The 22,096-nt window shown below is 35.2% G+C and overlaps 1 protein-coding gene across 13 annotated transcripts in view; it reads right to left on the reverse strand.

Annotated features, from left to right (window-relative positions):
• Window positions 1-22,096, reverse strand: part of RAPGEF2 (Rap guanine nucleotide exchange factor 2) — a 253,639-nt gene that overhangs the window by 24,488 nt on the left and 207,055 nt on the right. For all 13 annotated transcript variants that reach the window (XM_007084219.3, XM_015538435.2, XM_015538436.2 and 10 more), the window contains 5 exons: window positions 16,568-16,745; window positions 10,015-10,151; window positions 9,223-9,381; window positions 2,417-2,569; window positions 1,969-2,133 (listed from right to left, as the gene is read on the reverse strand). In XM_007084219.3, coding sequence (XP_007084281.1) covers window positions 1,969-2,133; window positions 2,417-2,569; window positions 9,223-9,381; window positions 10,015-10,151; window positions 16,568-16,745 — 792 coding nt within the window. The remainder of the gene's footprint in view (window positions 1-1,968; window positions 2,134-2,416; window positions 2,570-9,222; window positions 9,382-10,014; window positions 10,152-16,567; window positions 16,746-22,096) is intronic.

A 22,096-nucleotide genomic window follows, 5' to 3' on the forward strand; every position in this document is an offset into this window, starting at 1 on the left:
TTTGTGATGTACCCAGCAAGAGGATTGTGACATTCATTAGACTATAATAAGTTCCATGTGCACAACTTTATCTGTTATGTTCTCAGGACATCCTTAAGACTCATTACAAGTCTTAGCATAAAGTGAATTCTCAACAAAATCTTACTAAATGGATTATAACTGCAACTTTATAAAAGTACTTGTTTTATTTATGAGTTTTATTTTCTAAATTTTAAATAACATACATTTTCCACAGATTTTTTTTTCAAACATCTTAACCTCTAATCAAACCATCTCCCCTTTTAATCAAAGTGAGAAAATTAAGCACATTATTCTAGCAGTAGAGAAACAAAGGTGATGGTATATAGTTAATTTTTAACTACAGTTAAATACTGTTTATAGTTAGTATACACTCAGGAGTCAAGCCTTGATATTTATATTAATTTTTGGTCATTTACTATCACTATTGTCCATTTTTCAAATTTTGGAAACCCTGATCACATCTCCCTTGAAACCATATCTAACACCCGACCTTTTAATAAAATTAAAATTCTGCAGCTGAGAAGCCAAGTTAAAAGTCTTAGTAGCCTATTACAGGTTAGAAAACTAAGATTCAGGAGCATCTGGGTGGCTCGTAGCCTATTACAGGTTAGAAAACTAAGATTCAGGAGCATCTGGGTGGCTCAGTTGGTTAAGGATCCGACTTCGGCTCAGGTCATGATCTCACAGTTCGTGAGTTTGAGCCCCACGTTGGGCTCTCTGCTGTCAGTGCAAAGCCCACTTCAAATCCTGTCTCCCTCTCTTTGCCCCTCCCCTGTTTGCTCACTTGCTCTCAAAAACAAACATTAAAAGAAAAGAAAAGAAAACAGATTCATAAATCATAAATTGAATATTACCAACTTCCACCACCAACAAACAATTTTTAAAACGTATGACGTATTTTAATACATATTAAGTGTATTGAGCCAGGTACTACATAAAGAACTTCACTTCTATTATTCATGTTCACAATAACCCCTAAAAGATGTCGATTATTCATTTTACAAGTCAATAAATGACTGGCAGGAGGGTCAGATGACACCTAAGGTACATGGCAAAGGCAATACTCAAACCAAGTTTTGATGGCTGGAGAGCCTGGCTGAACAAGCCTACGCTTGTGACTCTCAGAACATGAAAAGCACTGCTGTCCAAATGATTTCTCTAAGACCACAGAGCTAGCTAGGGGCAGGACCAGCAGTAGAGCTTGGGGGCTTTTCACTGTTGGTCTACTGTTCTGGATTTTCCTACCTGCCTTCCCGTGTCTGCCTTATGTAAATCAGACTGTCACATGGGGAAAGAAGAAATGAGTATAGGCTATGATTAACTCTTACACCTCAAAAGGGTATGTAGTTTATCATCCAATCTGGCCTTGAAAGAGCTCTCAAGAGCCGCTAAAGAAGTCTGTTTAGAATTATATTACTGGGGCCTACAGACCAGCAACACGTACAATAAAATGCTGCTCTGGTGCCAATTTAAAAATTGTAACTTTCATCTGGAATACACTGACCATTTGCCCAACAGAGGATGAGGATTCCAATGGAACTCAGGTGTCTCACTTTTTTTTTTTTTTTTTTTTTTCTTAAAAAGAGCATTCTCTTTTTCCATTAAGAATAACTTGAGGGGTGCCTGGGTGGCTCCGTCAGTTAAGTGTCTGACTTTTGATATTGGCTCAGGTTATGATCTCACAGTCGTGAGATGAAGCCCCAGGCCAGGCTCTGCGCTGAGCATGGAGCCTGGTTGGGTCTGTCTCTCTGTCTCTGTCTCTGTCTCTGTCTCCCTGCCCCCCTCCCTCACGCATACTCTCTCAATCTCTCTCTCTCAAAATAAACATTAAAAACTAATTTGAACATAACTGGTGTGACAAATATATATATATATATATTAAACTATCTTTAAGGTTATATCTGAACATTTCACATTTAAAAGCCAAACTACAATATATTTTCCAACCTTATCCCTGAGGCTCGGGTCATTAAACCACTCCAATAACTTTTTGCCCACTTCCATTGGGCTAGAAAGAAAAGTCCTGTAGGTCAACAGAAAGTCTTCTATGAATGTTGGATCCACCACTGAATGCTCTTCCACCAAATGCATCGTTAATCTTTCTGAGGTGCCCTGTAACAAAAGGTTTAATCACTATCTCGTACAAATAATATCTATATGGTACCATAATTCCACATTTTCAACATAAGATGAACTGGGTAGTAATATATATAATAATTTATCAAACTGCTGTTCATCAGGAAGTACAAAGATCTTTTTAACAGCTGGTAACTTTTAAGAGAAATCATACGTAAAAATGGGGGGAGGGATCTTAAGTTCTCATAACTAATGGATACTACAAAAAAAAAAAAAAAAAAAAAATCCTTCCCACAAGATGGAGGCAAGTTTATCTTACCTTAATGACGATGTGTCCCTTTCTTGTTCCGGTCCTATCAAGTTCTCGGTGTTCTTTTACCATAACAATTTCTCCTTCCTCCTCAACTTTTTGCATGTTCTTTTCTACTTGGTTGAGAATACGGCAGTAATCTTGCTGGGCTATGCAGACAAACTGGAACAAAATGTAAGTCACATGTTAATGATAAAGTGCTTGCAAGAGATCTAGCAGTACTAATAATTCAGTGTTTTAATTATTTAACACTGACATTTTTCCATGTCTTTCCCATACTCTTTAAATGAATGCAGTAATGAACCTTAATCTGACTTCTCTACTTTTTAATGTATTTCTTCTTTGGTCAAATCAAGTTTCATTTTTATCATATTTATATGTAGTTTATATTAAAAATCCTAACCATTTTAAAAATCAGAAGATAAAATTAAAAGAGTCCTTTTTCATGCCTCTTCTTTGAAGATGGGATCTTAGGAGGATAAATATAAAAACATAATTACCACTTAGTAGGCTTTACAAGTTAGAAAAGATTTTAAAAGCAACAATTTTAAAATAAAAATGAAAAAAAAGATAAAAATTCAAAGATACCCATGGAATAGATATTATACATTTGTTAATTATATTGGTAAGAAATCAGTTTAGAAAGTTCGTTCAAAAAAGGTCCACAACACAAGCCACCTACTTGTTAAACTCAAGTCATATTCCTTGTAACTAGTATTAAGGGCAATCCTTGCTCTTAAACAAAAAGTTAAAAATAATATGCATGGTAAGCCATTACTCCTCTGTGACCCCAAATATAAAAAATATTAGGGCTGGGGCGCCTGGGTGGCTCAGTCGGTTAAGCGTCCGACTTCGGCTCAGGTCATGATCTCACGGTTCGTGGGTTCGAGCCCTGCGTCGGGCTCTGTGCTGACAGGTCAGAGCCTGGAGCCTGTTTCGGATTCTGTGTCTCCCTCTCTCTCTCTGACCCTCCCCCATTCATGCTCTGTCTCTCTCTGTCTCAAAAATAAATAAAGGTTAACAAAAAAAAATTAAAAAAAAAAATTAGGGCTTAGGGCAAACAACTAAATTACATTTCTTAGTAATTTAAAAAGAAAGTGAAAAATGAATTAAAGCACTTATTACACAAATTAACCAGAAGTCAGTGAGGAGGAGACATGAGTTAGAGTATTTACAGTTTTGACTTAATGTTCATGATAGTATATTTATTTTTTTAAAAGATGGAAAACCAAATGTAATAATAATTATCATGAATATGACACCATCATCATCATTTTGTGGTGGCCTTATAGGAACTCTCCATTCACCTTCTTGGTCATCCCATAAAGAAGGTCCTACTATTGTCCCCGTTGTACAAACAAAGAAACAGCTGTACCAACAGCATGCTGATTTGCCCAATGTTTCATAATTACATGCTTGCTAATTAAAAAAAATCTTTTTCATGCACATCAAAATCTTGGAATAAAATAGAGCAGTATGCTAATAATTATTATTTCTGAATAATGCAAATTACAAGTGACTCGTTTTATTTAATAAATTTTCTATATTTTCCATACTTTCCATACAATCAGTAAAGTTTTTTAAAAGAATAGCAGCGCTTCATACCTGAGCAATAGCTTATTACAACATTGTTTCTTCCAGAGCTGGTTGATAAAATCTCATTAATTTTTCTATTGGAATCATAAAGTTAAAATTCAAAAGACATAGGCTTTTCTTATAATTACATATAGTTAAAAAAATTTTTTTTAATTTAAAAACACAATCCATTTCTATAACACTGACCACAGGTGTATACACGTTTTGAAATCTGTGGTCCTTAGTTCTTTGTCTCAAAAATAGTTTATTTTTTTTCTTTTTACAGGGCACCAAAATTGCTCTGTCTCCGAATAATTTTAGGTGATTTTTCTTACACTCTGTTTTAGAGAACACAATTATATCATTTTCTCATTTATCTCCTAAAAAAGAAATACATTCCATAAGTTAAAAGGAGTAAGTAGATAGAGAAAAGAAAATGCTCTTAGGGGCACCTGGGTGGCTCAGTCAGTTAAGTGTCCAACTTGGGCTCAGGTCATGGTCACACAGTTCATTGGTTCAAGCCCGAAGTCAGGCCGTGTGCTGACAGCTTGGAGCCTGGAGCCTGCTTCAGATTCTGTGTCTCCCTCTCACTCTGCCCCTCCCCGACTTGTGCTCTCTCTCTCAAAAATAAATAATAAACATTAAAAAAGAAAGAAAATGATTTTAGAAGAGAAATGTACTAAAATTAATCTTGACTGAAGGTTTAAGGAAATTAGAATAAGTTTGATTTGGAATTCTTAAAGCCTAGACTTTTTTTTAATGTTTTTTTTGTTTGTTTGTTTGTTTTTGTGAGAGAGAGAGAGAGAGAGAGAGAGAGAGAGAGAGTAGTGAGCAGGAGAAGGGCAGCAAGAGAGGGAGACACAGAATCTGAATCAGGCTCCAGGCTTTGATATGTCAGCACAGAGCCCAACGGGGGGGGCTTGAACACATGAGCCATGATAACATGACCTGAGTCAAAGTCCAACCAATGCTTAACCCCCTGAGCCATCTAGGCACCCCTTTGAGAGATATTTTTGTCACTTCTGTACCAAACTGAAGTACCATCCAAAAAGAAAATAAAACCCAACTGAATTTCTAATAGGGACATACATATCTAAAAAGAAATAAATAATAGGTAAAAACATTTATCTGTATTTTTATTAGCAGATTTATTTTTGCTTTAAGAAGTCTGAAGACATAATAAGAAATTCATATGCAAGACATAATTTTAATTGGTATGATGAAGCCAGCTGAAAAATTGTGAACTATGTACATAATTACTTTGATGAGGTTTTATACTTTTAAATAGCTGTAAGCATATGAAAGTAATGTAGACCTTGGCATTCTGATATAGAATAAAAATGCAAACAAGATTTGGCTTACAAAAGGCCAAAGGCAGCTTACATTGCAGGATTGTTTTTTGGGCACATGACATCACAACTGATATTTAGTAGAAAAATTATAATAGACGATAAAAGGATGAAGTAAAATTAAACGTCAACCATAATACAGTATTGTCAACTTTCCCATGTAAGTGCTTTCTCCAAAACTACTTAAATTCAGTGTCATTAGCTCCCATGGTCTCTGGAAAAGGGGAGTCTAACAGGTTTACCTTAAGAAGTTAGAGCTATTTAAACTGGCATTTTGTGGTCTGTAAGGGAAATTCATGCCTGATTGTTCACACAGGGATCCCAGGGTTCGTTCCCCATTGAGGGTGTAGGGTAAGGCTAAGCAATGCCTGATGTGTTACCGGCAGGCCTAAGACACAGGTGGTAGCGAAGAAAAAGGGGAGAAGGAAAAGAAGAGTGGGAGAGAAGAGCAGGAATGGAAAAGAGGGATAGAAGTGGGAAGGAGAAAAGAAGGAGGCACATATGGGAAACGGAAAACCATTACCAATTGCCTGGTACCATAGGGTGTCTATATCTAGCCCTGCCTTTGTCTTTCAAAGGGAACAGAGGAACAAGCACAAACAATGAAAGGAGAGAACTGAAAGAGGAGCACACAAAGTAGGGATCCAAAGCAAAATAGAACTTTGAGCATATCATGGGATCCAAACAAACAGAAATAAATGTTAAATATAATCCACTCATAGTGGATCAGGTTTACTCTGAGCTCAACTAAATATCACATTATTCAGTATTTACTTTTGGAACCCACTGGACTATAAGAAAATTAAGGCCAGTCCTAGGCGAAGTTGCCTCTTCTTGGTAAGGAGAACAGCATTTTTGTTCATCTCATTTAATAACTGTTAAATGCCTACAAGGTGCTCAGTAGAATGATACAAACTTATAGAGGCCATCTTATGGATGAATGAAAATATGATTCTCATTGTTTCCTTCACATCCCCTAACAAGAGGATGATCTAACATTTGTAGATAACTTACTGACAGATATGACATTTTAACAGAAATACACTAAAATAATACACCAACACAAGCGTTACATTAAGTCTAACTTCATTCTCCAACCTTGTTCTCCTACTGAGGGAATGAATGTCAGGCCTGAGCAGATGAGTCAGTGCAGGTACAAGAGTGATTCTTGAAACCCCTTATTTAAGATCTTCCTTTTACAATGGCTTAGACTGGAGTGGAGAGAAGAGACTTTTCTCAGGTTTCTCACCAATTCCTCATCTAGTAAATAGAGTAGACTCTCTTCCCTGACATCTTCTTTCTCTTCGTTTCCCAGAATTCCGAAATAAATATTTAATGTTACCTGGTACATCTGATATTACTTAAGTACTCTGTAATATTCAGTCATATAGCATTTTTAGCAATTATTCTGAAATATGTCTATGCCTCTAATATCATTTTAGTTCCATGATTACAAATTTCTAACAAAAGGGGCTGGTCAATTAAGAGGTATTAATGTAATCGATGAATTCTCAGAAATAAAATAACTTTTTAACTTGCCCTTTAAGGGTACAGACTCTGACTAAAATGCTCTAGTAATGCCAATATGTACCAGGGAGGAACTGATAAGAGATAATAGGATAGGGAAACCTTTAACAAATTCCTAGTTTGTTTTGGACCAAGTATGGCTTTATTATATTTTGGAGTACAGTTCCAAAGCTGAAACATCAACTATAATCTCTTTTACAAACACAATTCTAGGTCAAATAAAGACTCCGAGATTTACCTACCATTTTGTTTTCTTCTATTATGCCAAATAATTGAGACTTGACTATATTTAGAATGTTCTTCTGGCATTACTATTCAAAATAATGAATTCACAACCATTTATTTTTTCTCTACAGTGCTTACTGAAGGAATTATTTGGCAACATTATTCTCTAGGTAAGATAATTGTATTTGTAGGGGCGCCTGGGTGACTTAGTTAAGCGTCTGACTTTGGCTCAGGTCATGATCTCCCGGCTCATGAGGTCAAGCCCTGTGTCGGGCTCTGTGCTGACAGCTCAGAGCCTGGAGCCTGCTTCAGATTCTGTGTCTCCCTCCCTCTCTGCCCCTTCCCCCACTTGTGCTCTGTCTCTCTCTCAAAAATAAATAAATATTAAAAAAAAATTTATTTATAGCCATGGTCATTTTCTCTTTTAGTAAGTAAAGTGCTTAAAATGAAAATTTAAAAGAGTATTATTTTACATTTATCAGACACTATAAAAATTCAATGATGTTCTTTTAGAACAAAGTATATTCAGATGTATTTCAGACTACAGACCATTAAATACAGTGGGCACTTACCATTAATTGGTCTAAGTCAAATCTTTCGGTTTATTTACATTAAAACATTTTATCTTTCAAAGACTTTTTTTCAGAAGAGAAGACATAAATTTTATACACTTGATAACACAAGTATCTTAAATTTTTTCTTAATAATACAGAGGTTATCAGTTATAATCAATCTAACTAAATTTCACATTTGGTCTCCACATTTTCTCTAGTCTTTTATTAAATGCTTTTATTTATTTATTTATTGTTTAATGTTTGTTTATTTTTGAGAGAGAAAGAGACACAGTGTGAGCAGAAGAGGGGCAGAGAGAGAGGGAGGCACAGAATCCAAAGCAGGCTCCAGGCTCTGAGCTGTCAGCATAGAGCCCAATGCAGGGCTCGAACCCACAAACCGCAAGATCTTGACCTGAGCCAAAGTTGGACACCCAACCAAATGAGCCACCCAGGCGCACATAAATGCTTTTAAATAATGATTATTAACACAATATCAACACTAACATTTTTCTTTTGCTATCATGTATTTTCTTTTATTTATTTAAAAAAAAATTTTTTTTTAACGTTTTATTTATTTTTGAGACAGAGAGAGACAGAGCATGAACGGGGGAGGGGCAGAGAGAGAGGGAGACACAGAATCGGAAGCAGGCTCCAGGCTCTGAGCCATCAGCCCAGAGCCCGACGCGGGGCTCGAACTCACGGACCGCGAGATCGTGACCTGAGCTGAAGTCGGCCACCCAGGCGTCCCTCATGTATTTTCTTTTAATCAGTAATTACTTTTTTACCAAGAAGTCCTTCTACTGATTCATACTATGATTTTCAGGACTTTTATTGTTTTTAATTTTTTTAATGTTTATTTATTTTTGAGAGAGAGTGAGAGAGGGTGTGAGCGAGGGAGGGGCAGAGAGAGAGGGAGACACAGAATCCAAAGCAGTCTTCAGGTTCTGAGCTGTCAGCTCAGGGCCCAATGCGGGGCATGAACTCATGAGCCACAAGATCATGACTTGAGCTGAAGTTGGATGCTTAACCAATTGAGCCACCCAGGCGTTCCTGATTTTCATGACTTTTAAATCAATTCCTTATCTTGTATGTTTTTAAATAAAAACACTGCATAACTGTATCACATCATCTTTATTAATCTATTTCTTTTCATAATGGGTGTTTTACTTCTATATTTTTTGATGAACAGATTATCAAACTATTATTAATGGAAATTTTAAAATGCCATATTTACAGAACACTTTTTTAAATAAAACATATTTACAGAACACCTAGTTATGTGGAGTCCAAACAACTTTATTATTATTTTTTTAAGTATGCTTTATACCAAATGTGGGGCCTGAACTCATGACCCTGAGATCAAGAGTTGTATTCTCTACTGACCAAGCCAGCCAGGCGCCCCAAGTCCAAACAACTTTAAGGAAGATTTATTTTTAATTTCCTAGGGTGTGATAACATTCTACTTTAAAATCATATTTAAAATTCTAAAAGATGACCTATTTATATAGGCAGAAAAATCTTACCCCAACTGTATAGACGTGATAAGCATAAAATATACATATACATTTTTAATGATATTTTATACCTGGCAGTCATCCACCTTTGTTCTCATTACTCCTTTCATGTATTCTTTGTCCATGGTAGGAGAGACACCAAAACTATTTCCCATACATAATATTTCTGCTTTTCCATCTGGATAAGTTACTTCCACAGAACCATTCAGAATCACTGACCAGGAATCCAGCTAATTCAAAAAAATGAAGACAAAGCAGAAAATTATGGTCATGCAGCTGTAAATGCTAGAATGGTCTCTACAAATGATTTAGCAGATTTTTCATTTTGAAGATGGAATAACTCAAGTGAAGTTAACTGTTTACTAAATTGAAAGAAAGAACAAGGAATAAAGCAAAGCACAGCCATGGATCTATGTATTTCCTCACGCCCAGCTAGGGGTACATGTCATTCCACTCTTTTAATTTGACTTTGGGCATTCTTCTCTAAAATGACACAAGGAAAAAGAATTCTTCTGTTCCCCCAAACATATGTAAGCAATATAAAATGATCACCACTGCCTCAATAAGAATATCATTGCGTTCTGACAAAAGGCATACAATGAACATTTAAAGTTATAAAAATCTGAAAAGTTAATATATCAAAGTATTTCTATCAGTAGCATATGAAATATTATAAAAAATAAAAATATTAGATTTGAAATATTTTGACATAACAATCAGTGTATCATAACTCTTAAATTATTCAAACTAATTGTTGCCCGTTGTTTTTTAAGAGGAAAAAATAAGAATTCGTTTTTTGTTCACTTGCTGTACTAAGAGACACTCAAACAGAAATTTCGTAAGTGACAGAAATGTTCACTAACCTCTTCACCATCATTTAGCACTATGGTCCCAGCTCGTTCCACGACTGCAAACACCATAACAGCACAAAGTTCTCGTCTCACTGACATAGTCATATTGGCAAAAGCAGGCAATTGGTGCATAAATTCTAAGAGTTGTTCTAAAAGGCAAAAGATATTGTAAACATTAATCAGCAATTACTTATTTATTTATCTATTTAGCTTATTTATTTGAGAGACAGAGTGAGAGAGAGCAAGGGAGGGGCAATGAGAGAGAGAGAGGGAGACAGAGATTCCCAAGCAGACTCCACACTGTCAGCACAGAGCCTGATGTGGGGCTCAAACTCACGAACCGTGAGATCATGACCTGAGTCGAAACCAAGAGTCGGATGCTCACCCAACTGAGCCACCCAGGTGCCCCACTACAACTTTTTTTTTTTTTTTTAAACCAAGCATTCAAAAAGAATGCTCTAGGGTTCTTTCTTTTTAAATGTCCTACAAAACTGCCCACTGGAAAATATAATTACTTCAAATATTGTTAGTACAAAAGCTGAACTTCTTGCAGGTAAACGAAGAACTGTCACTATGGAAGTGGTGACATTTACTTATTGATTTAGGAATGCTAGTATACATTGTGATTCAAATTCTAATGGGAATGAAGAAATTAATAAACTTCAAATGGAAAATTTCTATTGAAAATCAGCTGTGATCTTATTAAGGCTAATTAAAGGGTGAAATGATAAGCTGAAATGAAATAGAGGTCTGAGAATTCTCCAAAAAAAAAAAATCAATAGGTCTATTCTAGTGCCTTCTGGGCAGGTAGACACCCAAAACAGCAGAAATAATCACTTTCAATCTAAAGATATCCCATGATTTAGAAACCAAGGGGTATTTTCTATGGATTAAGACAAATTTATAAAAATTAATCAATTAAAAATTGTATTATGCTAAGTGAAATGAGTCAGAGAAAGACAAATATATGATTTCATTAAATATGTGGAATTTAAGAAACAAAACATATGAACACAGGGGAAGGGAAAGAAAAATAAAGATAAAAATGGAGAGAGATGTAAACCACAAGAGACTCTTAAATATAGAGAACAAACTGAGGGTTGCTGGGAGGCTGGGGGGGGCGGGTTGGGGTTAAATGGGTAATGGGCATTAAGGAGGGCACTCGTTGGGATGAGCACTGGGTGTTATATGTAAGTGATGAAATCACTGGGTTCTACTGAATCCAACGCCACACAGCACGTTAACTAACTTGAATTTAAATAGAATTTAAAACAATATAACACAAATACAAATGAAAATTGATACGTTATTTTTTTTATCCCACATACTGGCCAAAAGAGAGAAAAGTTTCAGTCTTCCTGTTGGCGATGCTGTGGAGAAACAGCTTAAACTTTGATACAGTTGTAGCTGTTGACAAGATGGATGACTTCACAGTCTTTTCTAGTCCTGTGGTCTCTATTTTTAATTTTTTCTATTATTAGGTAGCTTTACTAATTACTAAGTTCTTTCCTTACTCCTCACTATGGCTCTATGAGGTGCATGTTTTCTTTCTCATTTCACAGGGAGAAAACAGGCTCAAAGTCATATAATTAGGAAGTGACAGTGATGATTCAGGACCGTCTGCCTCCAAACCTCCTGCTGGACATTATAGGTAATGATAAAAGAGCACAAGGTGTATGTCAGACATCACTTGAATACTTATTAGTTATATTGCTTTGGGAAAGCTGATTAATTTACTTAAGGCATGTTTCCCTCATTTATGAAAGAACAATATAATACCTACCCTTTGTTGGACAGTTGTGACAAATACAATAGAGATAATAAAGTCCTTAGCACAGAGTAAATATTCAATAAATAAGAACTGCTATTATTGTCATTGTTATCATACTCATATCATTCAAATTTCTAAGTAAAAATTCTGCTATATTTTTCTTGTCCTCACGTAATGGAACTGTCCCTGTGTACATTTGTACATCTATTTGTTAGGATTTAGTGACACATTTATGTTATGGGAGATACAGTAGTTTGTTCACTGCAAAAACAACACAGAATAGAATGATCTATTCTGTGAAAACATTACATTTATAGAAGGTCAGATGAAGTGTTTTTCTCGGGTCCAGCTGGGTAATGTCTCTTCTGATTAGACCCTACGTCATCGCCCTGTAAAAGACTTTCATAACAGAGTGGCTTCGGAATCAGGAGAATAACACTGATAGGTGGTACCCAGGGACTCTGTCCAAGAAGACAGTGTTCTTCCATCTTACCCAGACTGATGTGCCAGGAAATCAATATACTGTTGCAACCAACAATTTTTTTTTTTTTTAAACCAGCATTTTAAAAACAAGAAGAGAATCAAAGCACATAACTTATAGAATAAGTTCTGTTTAGTGAAACTTTTATTTCTGGAAGGAGTGGGTGTGTTTGGGTCATATAAATAAAATATATTTATTCCTTGGGACAGCAATAGGCCAATTTTTAATACCACTGCAATTATCTATTATATATGGGAGGTAACAATCATTGTGTTACAAACACACTGACCTTTTGATCTGAAGCAAAAAAACAAATGAAAAAGCTAGTGTATCACTGTTAGTTCTGCAGTCATAAGCCTCTGTTTTCTTCAGCTATTACTGCCCTACCCCTCACCATAAGGTAATAAAATATTACCTATAGAACACACATTTTGCTTTCTTCCCCCTCCTCCTCCAATAATACTAAATTTCCTTGGACAAGTGAAGATTCATGGTCTTAAGAAGAATATGAGACCAGAAGTCAGAAATGTTTTAAATTCAACATAATATGACATAACATAATAGACAATAAGTCAAATTACGACCACATATATGATTGAAGAATATGAGTATATGAAGTATAAAATATATTTACTAATACTTGCTAAAATGATTTGAAGTGCCTTGCATAGACATTGTTCTTGCTTTTTGGAAGATTCCTGCTCCATTAATGGGTTATGAAATCAAGTTGTGATACAGGAGTAATGACTAAGATTTAAAAAAATATGACAGGATAGAAAATATTTGTGTATCACATATAATATGGATAAATAATAAAGAAGACAGAAAAGATCTGATGATAGTAATGTACATAATACTCTAGGCTCAGCTGAAAAACTAAAAATAAATAAATGCTTAACCAGATGGTATCTAAGAGCTAAGTCTCCCAAAGATTCAACAACAGTGTTGCTGGTTTTGTAGTAACCTGTATTTATTACACTGGATAATTAGTGCAATTAAAACAATAAAGAATTTCTATCACTAATCTTCACAAAATGAATATAAAACAGGAGCATTTGGCTATAGGGGCTCAACATAAACTCTGGTAATGCCACAGGGATCATACAGAGTTCAAGCAATTAGGGTTAGTCAAGAGTTCAGGGCCTGGAATGAGTAAAAGACAGTTCCTAGAACATGGCAAGAAGAAGCCATGGACTGAAGAAGCAGGACTACTTTCTTCTATGTTGCTTGGAAGAATCTATTAGAATAATACATTAATTAATAATATTTTATTTTGTTAGGAAAGGAATATTTCTGTTTATGAAAAAAGACCTTTTTTCCTTAAAGTTTATTTTGAGGGATGGAGGGGCAAAGAGAGAATCCCAAGCAGACTCCCTGCTGACAGCACACGGATTGATCCCACAAACTCTGAGATCATGACCTGAGCCGAAATCAAGAGTAAGATGCTCAACTGACCAAGCCACCCAGGCACCCTGAAAAAAGACATTTTTAAACACTTTTTTTCTAGTCAATGTGACACAAAGAAAGGCCAGATAATCAGCTTACAGACACCGCAAGCGATGTCAATATAAAAATTAGCTTATTTGCTTGGTTTTCATTTTGTATAAAAACTGGTTACTATTAAGATGTTTTTGAAAAATCCGTGGAGTTTTGTTTTTGTTTTTTTGGTGCTATATTGAAGGGGAGAAAAAAGAACTCTTTGGAAGGGATCTTTGAGAAGTAGGTCTCTACCTTAATGTGTAAAGGCCTCAAAAAAGAAATTAAATTCACAACCATTCGATAACTGAGTACCTACAGAACTATGAGCTAGAGAGCAAAAAGGAATAAAGTCCTTTCCTTCAAAGTATTGAAACAAAGGTACACACACCCAAGAATCTATGGGAACCCCAAAGCAATTTTTTTAATTCTTGCAGCTTTTAAAATATATTAGCAATTTCATTTGATTCAACTTTGATTCTGCCCACCCCCCACCTCCCAACACACCATTCCTTCTCTATTTCATGGGGTTAGAGGAAGGTGGTTAGGAACAGAGGCATCCAGAGAGAGCATCATTTAGAAGTTTGTAGTTTTTATGAAAGGTATCTGTTGTAACTAAATACTGGCAGATCAGTTAGATTTAACAAGAGTAACAGCAAAAAAGCTAAAAGTGCTCACATGTGGTTTTGTCTTGAGGAGACAGAATATAAGCTCTTCCAAGATCTCTTGTAGAGCAAACAACACTCATAAGGCTTTAACTTTAATAATAATGGTTTATTATTTTAAATAAAAGTATATTTGATAGGAGCAAGCATCAGAATCATCTCTGCTTGCAAGTGAATTGGCATTCAAGTAAATGTTATTCACTGGAGGTTATATCAACAAGCACATTTAAAAAAAAAAGATAGCTTTGTATTGTTTTGAAGGAATCAGCATAGCATTTGCTTTCCAGAAATTCTGGAAAAGATACCTTCTCAGATATGAAGTGAAAAATCTTAAATTTCCAGGAATGATATGCTGTATGATTTTAATAATTATTTTCTTCTATAACTGTACTAAAATGAACATATTCAAAAAAGAAGATACATTAACTTACAAAAGAATAATTTCCACATCAATCTGTTCATAAGCAATGTTCAATCTTATTTAAAAAAAAAAAAAAAACAACCTATGAGCAAGGATTCTGGAGTAAGATGGCAAACTGAATACACTTCCAATTTCACTTTCTCTTTAAGGACATTTTTAAAAAGAAGTCGACAAGGACAAAGAGAATGGGACAGTGTAATACAACTCTGGACACTGCAAATCAAATGAATGTGTATGTGGTATTAGACATGAGAAAGTGAAACCCAATGTTTTCAGTGGGTAAAATAGAACCACTCTAATTTATGCTGCAGAACCCTCAAGAGACTTGCAAACTGCCAGCACCTTTGGAACGGGAGTGCAGGTGGTAGAGAAGGAAATGGGCTAGAGTCAGGGATGGGTATCTGTGAAGCCTTTAAGTGCTTACTCCAGCAAAAATTATCCAGAAAGGGTTAACACAGAACACATTTCTTCACTGGGGGTCACAGGCATAGGTGGCTCCCCTTTTCACTTCCTTCATGTCTGAGCCCTTTAAAAGGACATTACCAGCCATTTCCTCCTAAAATAGGCTCCATTCTGTTCATTCCTCAACCTCCATCACTCCCTAATCCCCACTTTATTCTTCAGACTGAAAGAGAACAAGGATCTTACCTGCCTGTTCCCCTCTGAGTTGCCAGGACTTAAAAAAATGTTCAGTACATAGAAGGTGCTCAATCACATTAGCTGCATGAATGAATGGTTACCAACATGGTATATTCATCTATAAATGCTTACCAATCCTATAAATTTTAAATTTGTATTTTAAATATCTAATACAAGTTGTTGGTTTTTTCATCCTTAATTTTCTAGCGTATGTATATACAGTAGGTGGTAAAAGATTTTCATCATGTTTGTTTCCTTCACAACACATGCAACCAGCCACTTATAACTATGCCCATACTGTCCTATATCTAATCCCAATAGAGCAAGTTCCTTGAATTTGTCTGCAAATATATATCAGCCAAAAAGAGTTGGGAGAGTGGTAGGACAGATTATCTGGGCTCAGGCAAGGGCGCTTACAGATTCCAGACCTGTGGTGGACACAAGGCGCTCTACAGAAGTTGCCCTGACTCCTAGCATTCTAAGGAAGAAGCCTGAGTGCAGAAGGCGTACCTGAACACTAAACCATTATTACACAGTCATCTCTTATTCTGATGGGAAAGTGGGTAACGGAAACTTCAAGGATGGGGAAAACAGATACAAAGCCACTTGGATTTCTAACCTTAGGATGCACTTAAAGAAAGTCTAAACCCCCCGCAGCTCATATACTACTAAGTTTTCCACTCAGTCCCATCTTCAGATGGAACCAGAGTAAAAGCAAAGTCATTTACATGGCAATTTTACCAGTTGTCATTGACTGGTATTTACATACAGAAAACGTGAGCTTAATAGGAATAGTGCTCACAAGAAAAATAATAGGAATAACATTATATGGAAGACTACTTTTTTCTTTTTTTTTGTCATAAAGTAAGCTGAGAAGGGGCTCATGTGGTAGAGTTTTATGAGAAGTTTTATCATTTGTAGACTTCAGAACATAATGATTGAATAAAATTGATTCTTTAAACTTTTTTTCGACAAATGCTACTGCTTATGCAAGGGAAAATTATAAATTAATGACTTTTTAAAGCCTACTATTCTTGGGCTCTATTTTATCAGGCCATTTTACCCTAAATATTTTAAATTGCTCTTAAATTCATTTTCTTATCCAAACTTACCAATGTCATCATCTGTCCTGTCAATTGGATCCTTCTCTAGGCAGTCTCTCACAATGTCCCTGCTCATCAGAGGATCTGATGCCCTCTCAATGTCTTCTTCATCATCATCGTCCTCAGAATCCACTGCCGTTTCTGGCAACCCACTCAGGTCCATATCACCAGCCTCGCTTTCTGTGGCCTTAAAACAGACCAAGATAATTTTTAAAAATTATTTTAAGCAAGTCTTTTTGTACCCAAAAGAAATAAGAGCAAGTCTAGTTTGAAATATTAAAATTTTAGTATATTGATTTGTCTGTAACTAAGCATGTATTCAATATCAACAAATATTTATGCACTAGGCACTATGTAAGAAGAATCACTTATAGAAAACAGGAGTGATTTAATCTCCTATTAAACTTTTAGTTGGGATTAATGATCTTATCTCAAAAATTCTGATTTCTTATCTGAGCTGTCATATGCTCCTGAAACAGTAGAATAAAGAAGAAAAAGACACTGTTTGTTTTCACTCCATTTTTCAAAGAGAATGGCTTAAGCTAAGAGCCTAAGGGTAATAACTGATTCTGAGCAATTCCTTCTCCAAAAGAACAGGTGTGGATTTATTAATGCCAAGAAGACTCAACAACTTCTTTCCTATTAGGTGGTCTTTATGGAAAAGTGAAGCATAAATCAAAGATAACTTTATAAGTATGTGAACAAAACATTAACATTTACTTTGATTATACCAATGTCCACTCTCCAATTATAAATCACCAAAAAATATTAAAAGACCATATGCCTACAAGTAACACATTCTTCATTCCTCAACAAGGTGACCTTATCACCAATCAAATTTCAAGTAATCAAGTACTTAAATGTTAGTCATTAGAGTCACGAACTTCAAAATGATCTTTTCTCCTGGGCTATCTCAAGGCTAGGACAGCTATCCTATTCAGGTCATTCTATAGCCTGCTGTGATTATCATCTCCACAATATATATGAATGTTATCATATCAACCTTACTTGACATTATACCCAAAATTTACTAACTGCTTAAGCTATGAAAGTCTTGAACATCACGTTTTGCCAGATAAAATATTAAACTCTTAAAAAGTCTGTTATAAAACCATGAACTTCCTAGAAAACATGTATTATAAAGTTCACTAACTTCAAATAACTTGTAGTTCACGTGGTTTTCAAAGACATTAAAGGCCGTCTTATTTTTAAGAATAGGCAAAAACATTTATTAAAAGTGAAAGATAAAAATATAAACTGCTGAACCTCCTCCTCCTCCTCATCCAACACCTAATATTTACAGTGTGCCAGGAACTGCTCTGTTTTATATGTATTAACTCATTTAATCTTCAAAACTATCCTATGAAGTGTTATTACTGACTTTTATTATTCTTCAAACATTCTCGTAAGGGGAAATTATTGCAGCATCAAGATTAGAACCTTGGGGGGCACCTGGGTGGCTCAGTCAGTTAAGTGTCTGACTTCGGTTCAGGGCGTGATCTCATGGTTCGTGAGCTCGAGCCCTGCATCTGGCTCTGCGCTGACAGGCAGAGCCCACTTTGTATCCTCCGTCTCCCTGTCTCTCTGCTCCTCCCCTGCTTGCACAGTGCTCTCTCTCTCTCAAAAATAAATAAACATTAAAAAAAAAAAAAAAAGATTAGAACCTAGGAATTCTGTCTCTACAGTCTTAACCACAACCTAATCTATCTCTTTACAACAGATATTACATATGAATGTGGCTTATATAGGGATCTATACTTTTTTTTTTTAATTTAACTGGGTATTTATTTATTTATTTAAATTTTTTTTTAACGTTTATTTATTTTTGAGACAGAGAGAGACAGAGAATTAATGGGGGAGGGTCAGAGAGAGAGGGAGACACAGAATCCGAAACAGGCTCCAGGCTCTGAGCTGTCAGCACAGAGCCCGACGCGGGGCTCGAACTCACGGACCGCGAGATCATGACCTGAGCTGAAGTCGGACGCTTAGCCGACTGAGCCACCCAGGCACCCCATTAACTGGGTATTTAAAGAAAAATTTTATCATTCTTATCAAAGTTTTACCTTTCTCAAGTCTTGGTTTATACTGCAGAACATAACATTTAATCCTACCTTTGAAGCAATACAAACAGGTATTAATATTTTATAAGTTTAACAAAATAATTTTAATGACATTTTTAGTTCTTTAGGTACAATTTCCTAAACGAAAATACATACGTTCTAAAAAAAAAATTTAAGGGGAAAATAATAAAGAATACTTAATGAAGACAGAATAATTAAAAATGGAAAACCTAATATCTACAAAAGCTCTTTAAATAATGGCCTTAGTAAATACTACTGCTTGGGTTAAGACCATTATCAGCAGAGCAGTGGGAGATCAGTAAGGCCTTGTAGGCTTGCGGTTTTCAAGTAGTCGATAAAACATATGTAGCAGTTATTTTACTTTTAGTTAAATTAACACTTCACTGGAGCCTTCGTGGCATTTGATATTTCCTCAGTTTGTTCATTTTCTTGATATCCTTTAAAAAATGAAAATAATCTCTTAAGAACTGTGTTCAGAATACAATATATGGAATCACTTTTGATTTCAGTAAATCATAGAGCTTATGGCATCGTTCTGAGACTGTTACTAGTTTTTGGGGGGTTTTTTTGAGACTATTACTACTTAACTATAATATACATCTACATCTATATTAGGCTATCCATGTGGAAGGGAAATTAATTTAGGACAGGAATTATCTGCCTAACTGAATTAACTGTGGCACACTCAGAAACACATCTCCTAATTTAAATTCAGAATTCACAGAATTGTCTCTAGATTCTAGAATGAAACGGAAGTAGAACTTGACATGATGTATTATGCCAAGCCTGTGATCAGAGAAATTAGGCCAATACTGTTATTATCACAGCCTTATTTCTGAAGTCTAGAAATGTGACAATTTGCTAATGTTTGCTATGTTTACATTTTCACCCCAGTTTCACCTTAACATTGAAGATTATTATTCATCATCTTATATTTTCAAATATACAATCAGCCCTCTGTATGTACATTCTTTAATATTAGCTGAAATTGAAGAAGGGACTACTAGAGACAGAAATAAAAAATAAAAATAAAAAACTTCTAAATAATATAGTTATGTAGCTTATAGTGTTTCTTTAAATTTTAAACATCTAAAATACAGTAAGAGATACAAAATATATTTTGTAACATTCCAAAGAAATCATTACTGTCATTTAAATGAATTATATGTAAGTGTTAAATAAAACAAAAAGACTCCTTCTTCTTCTTTTTTTTTTTTTTTTAATAAAGTAAGCTCTAAGCCCAACATGGGGCTTGAACTCAAAACCCCATGCTCAATTGACTAAGCCAGCCAGGTGTCCAGAACAAAAAGCCTTTTAAATCTGAATTGGATTAATCTCTCCACAACTGAACCTTCCACCCCATTTGTGTTAACGATCATTAGTTGTTTTCTATCTCTGTTATGTGTATTCCATTCTTAAATCATTCATGAAATAACCCTCACTAAACCAGTAACTTAGATTATTTTTCTAAATAAATATCCATTATATTTTAAAACACTACAGAATTCCTTTATTTATTTATTTATTTATTTATTTATTTTATTATTATTATTATTTTTTTTAGTGAGCTGTAGGCCCAACATGGGGCTTGAACTCACAACGCTGAGATCAAGAGTTGGAGGCTCTACTGACTGAGCCAGGCAGGTGCCCTTCCAGAATTTCTTTTAATAATAAATTTTAAATAGAACTTGATAACAATTTTTTTAGGAGTCTACTAATGCCATAATACTACTGCTTCATGAACAATAAAACTTTTGGAGACTGGAGTGAAATGTTTACTGAACAAACACCAACTGGTCTACAGGAGAAGTGTACTAAACTTAGGAGGAGTGCCTAGAACCCAGTAGTTACTGAATTTACATTTGCTAAATAAACAAACTCAGGGTTTAGTAATTCAGATCTCAGCTCTACCATTTATTATGTGACTTTAGCAAAATTACTTAACCTCTATGACCCCAGTGTTATCAGTAGAGTTATATCCTCCCACTCATACCACTGTTCTTGGATCGAATAAGGGGAAAGAAAAGAATGCCAATTACAGGCCACATCAAAAGACAGTCCCTTCCTCAAGGGAACACATTTTTTTATATCAGCATTTGTGTATCTTTACCTCTCCCCATCTCACCAGTGAAGCTTATGCACAATTTGTACCGGCAGAATTTGTCAAAAAACCAAAGCTCTGTTAAATAATGCAACCCCTTACTTACTGTAAAAAAACTGTCACTCAGACTAATTGCAACCATTTAATTCTGGCTAAATGGCTCATACAACAATTATAAGAATAGTGATCCTATACTGAATGACTACCATACACATAAAAATCTTCACATCAATTCAGCAAATTAGGATTATTACCCCTGCTTTTCAGATGAGAAAACACTAGGAAAATCAAATAAACTGTTCAATGCAAACAAAACCAAACCTAGTAATTGTGTTAGGTCTTAAACTCAGGTCTGACGAATACAAACTACTAAATGATTTGCACTATAATACTTTGCCCAATTTTCTCAATAGACTATCTTCATAAAGAAAATCACTAAATCATTAATCATCAGGGAAATGCAAATAAAAACCACAATGAAATATCACCTTATACCTGTCAGAATAGCTAGAATCACAAAGACAACAACAAAACAAAACAAAACAAAACAAAACAAAACAAAACAAAACAAAACAAAACCACAAGTGCTGGCAAGGATGTGGAGAAAAAGGAACGCTTATGCACTGTTGGTGAGAATGTAAATTGGTACAGCCACTGTGCAAAACAGGATAGAGGTTTCTTAACAAATTAAAAATAGAAATACTATATGATGCAATAATTCTACTGGGTATTTACCCAAAGAAAAATGAAAACATTAATCTAACGGGATATGTACCCCATGTTTATTGCAGCACTATTTACAACAGCCAAGATATGGAAGCAATCCAAGTGTATATCGATAGATAAGTGGATAAAGATGTGGTGTACACACACACGCATGCACACGCACACAAGATTATTATTCAGCCATAAAAAGGAATGAGATCTTGCCATTTGCAACAACATGGGTGGACCTAGAGGGTCAAGTGAAAGGACCCAGACCTAAGTGAAGTAAGTCAGAGAAAGACAAATACCGCATCATTTCACTTATACGTGGATCTAAAAAAACAAACAAAAACATTGAATAAACAAACCAAAAGTAGAAACAGACCTATAAAACCAGAGAACAAACTAGCGGCTGCCAGCGGAAAGGGTGGTGGGAGGAATGGGGAAAAATGGGTGAAGGGGAGGATTCCAGTTACGAAATGAATGGGTTATGAGAATAAGCTACATCATAGGGAATACAGTCAATAGTACTATAATAACTTTATAGAGTGAAAGATGGTAGTTATGCTAGTGGTGTGCATAGCACAACTTATTGATTTGTCCAATCGCTATGTTATCCACCTGAAACCAATGTAACACCGTGTCAACTCT

Source organism: Panthera tigris, chromosome B1 (genome assembly GCF_018350195.1).
Source record: "Panthera tigris isolate Pti1 chromosome B1, P.tigris_Pti1_mat1.1, whole genome shotgun sequence".
Lineage (NCBI taxonomy): Eukaryota > Metazoa > Chordata > Mammalia > Carnivora > Felidae > Panthera > Panthera tigris.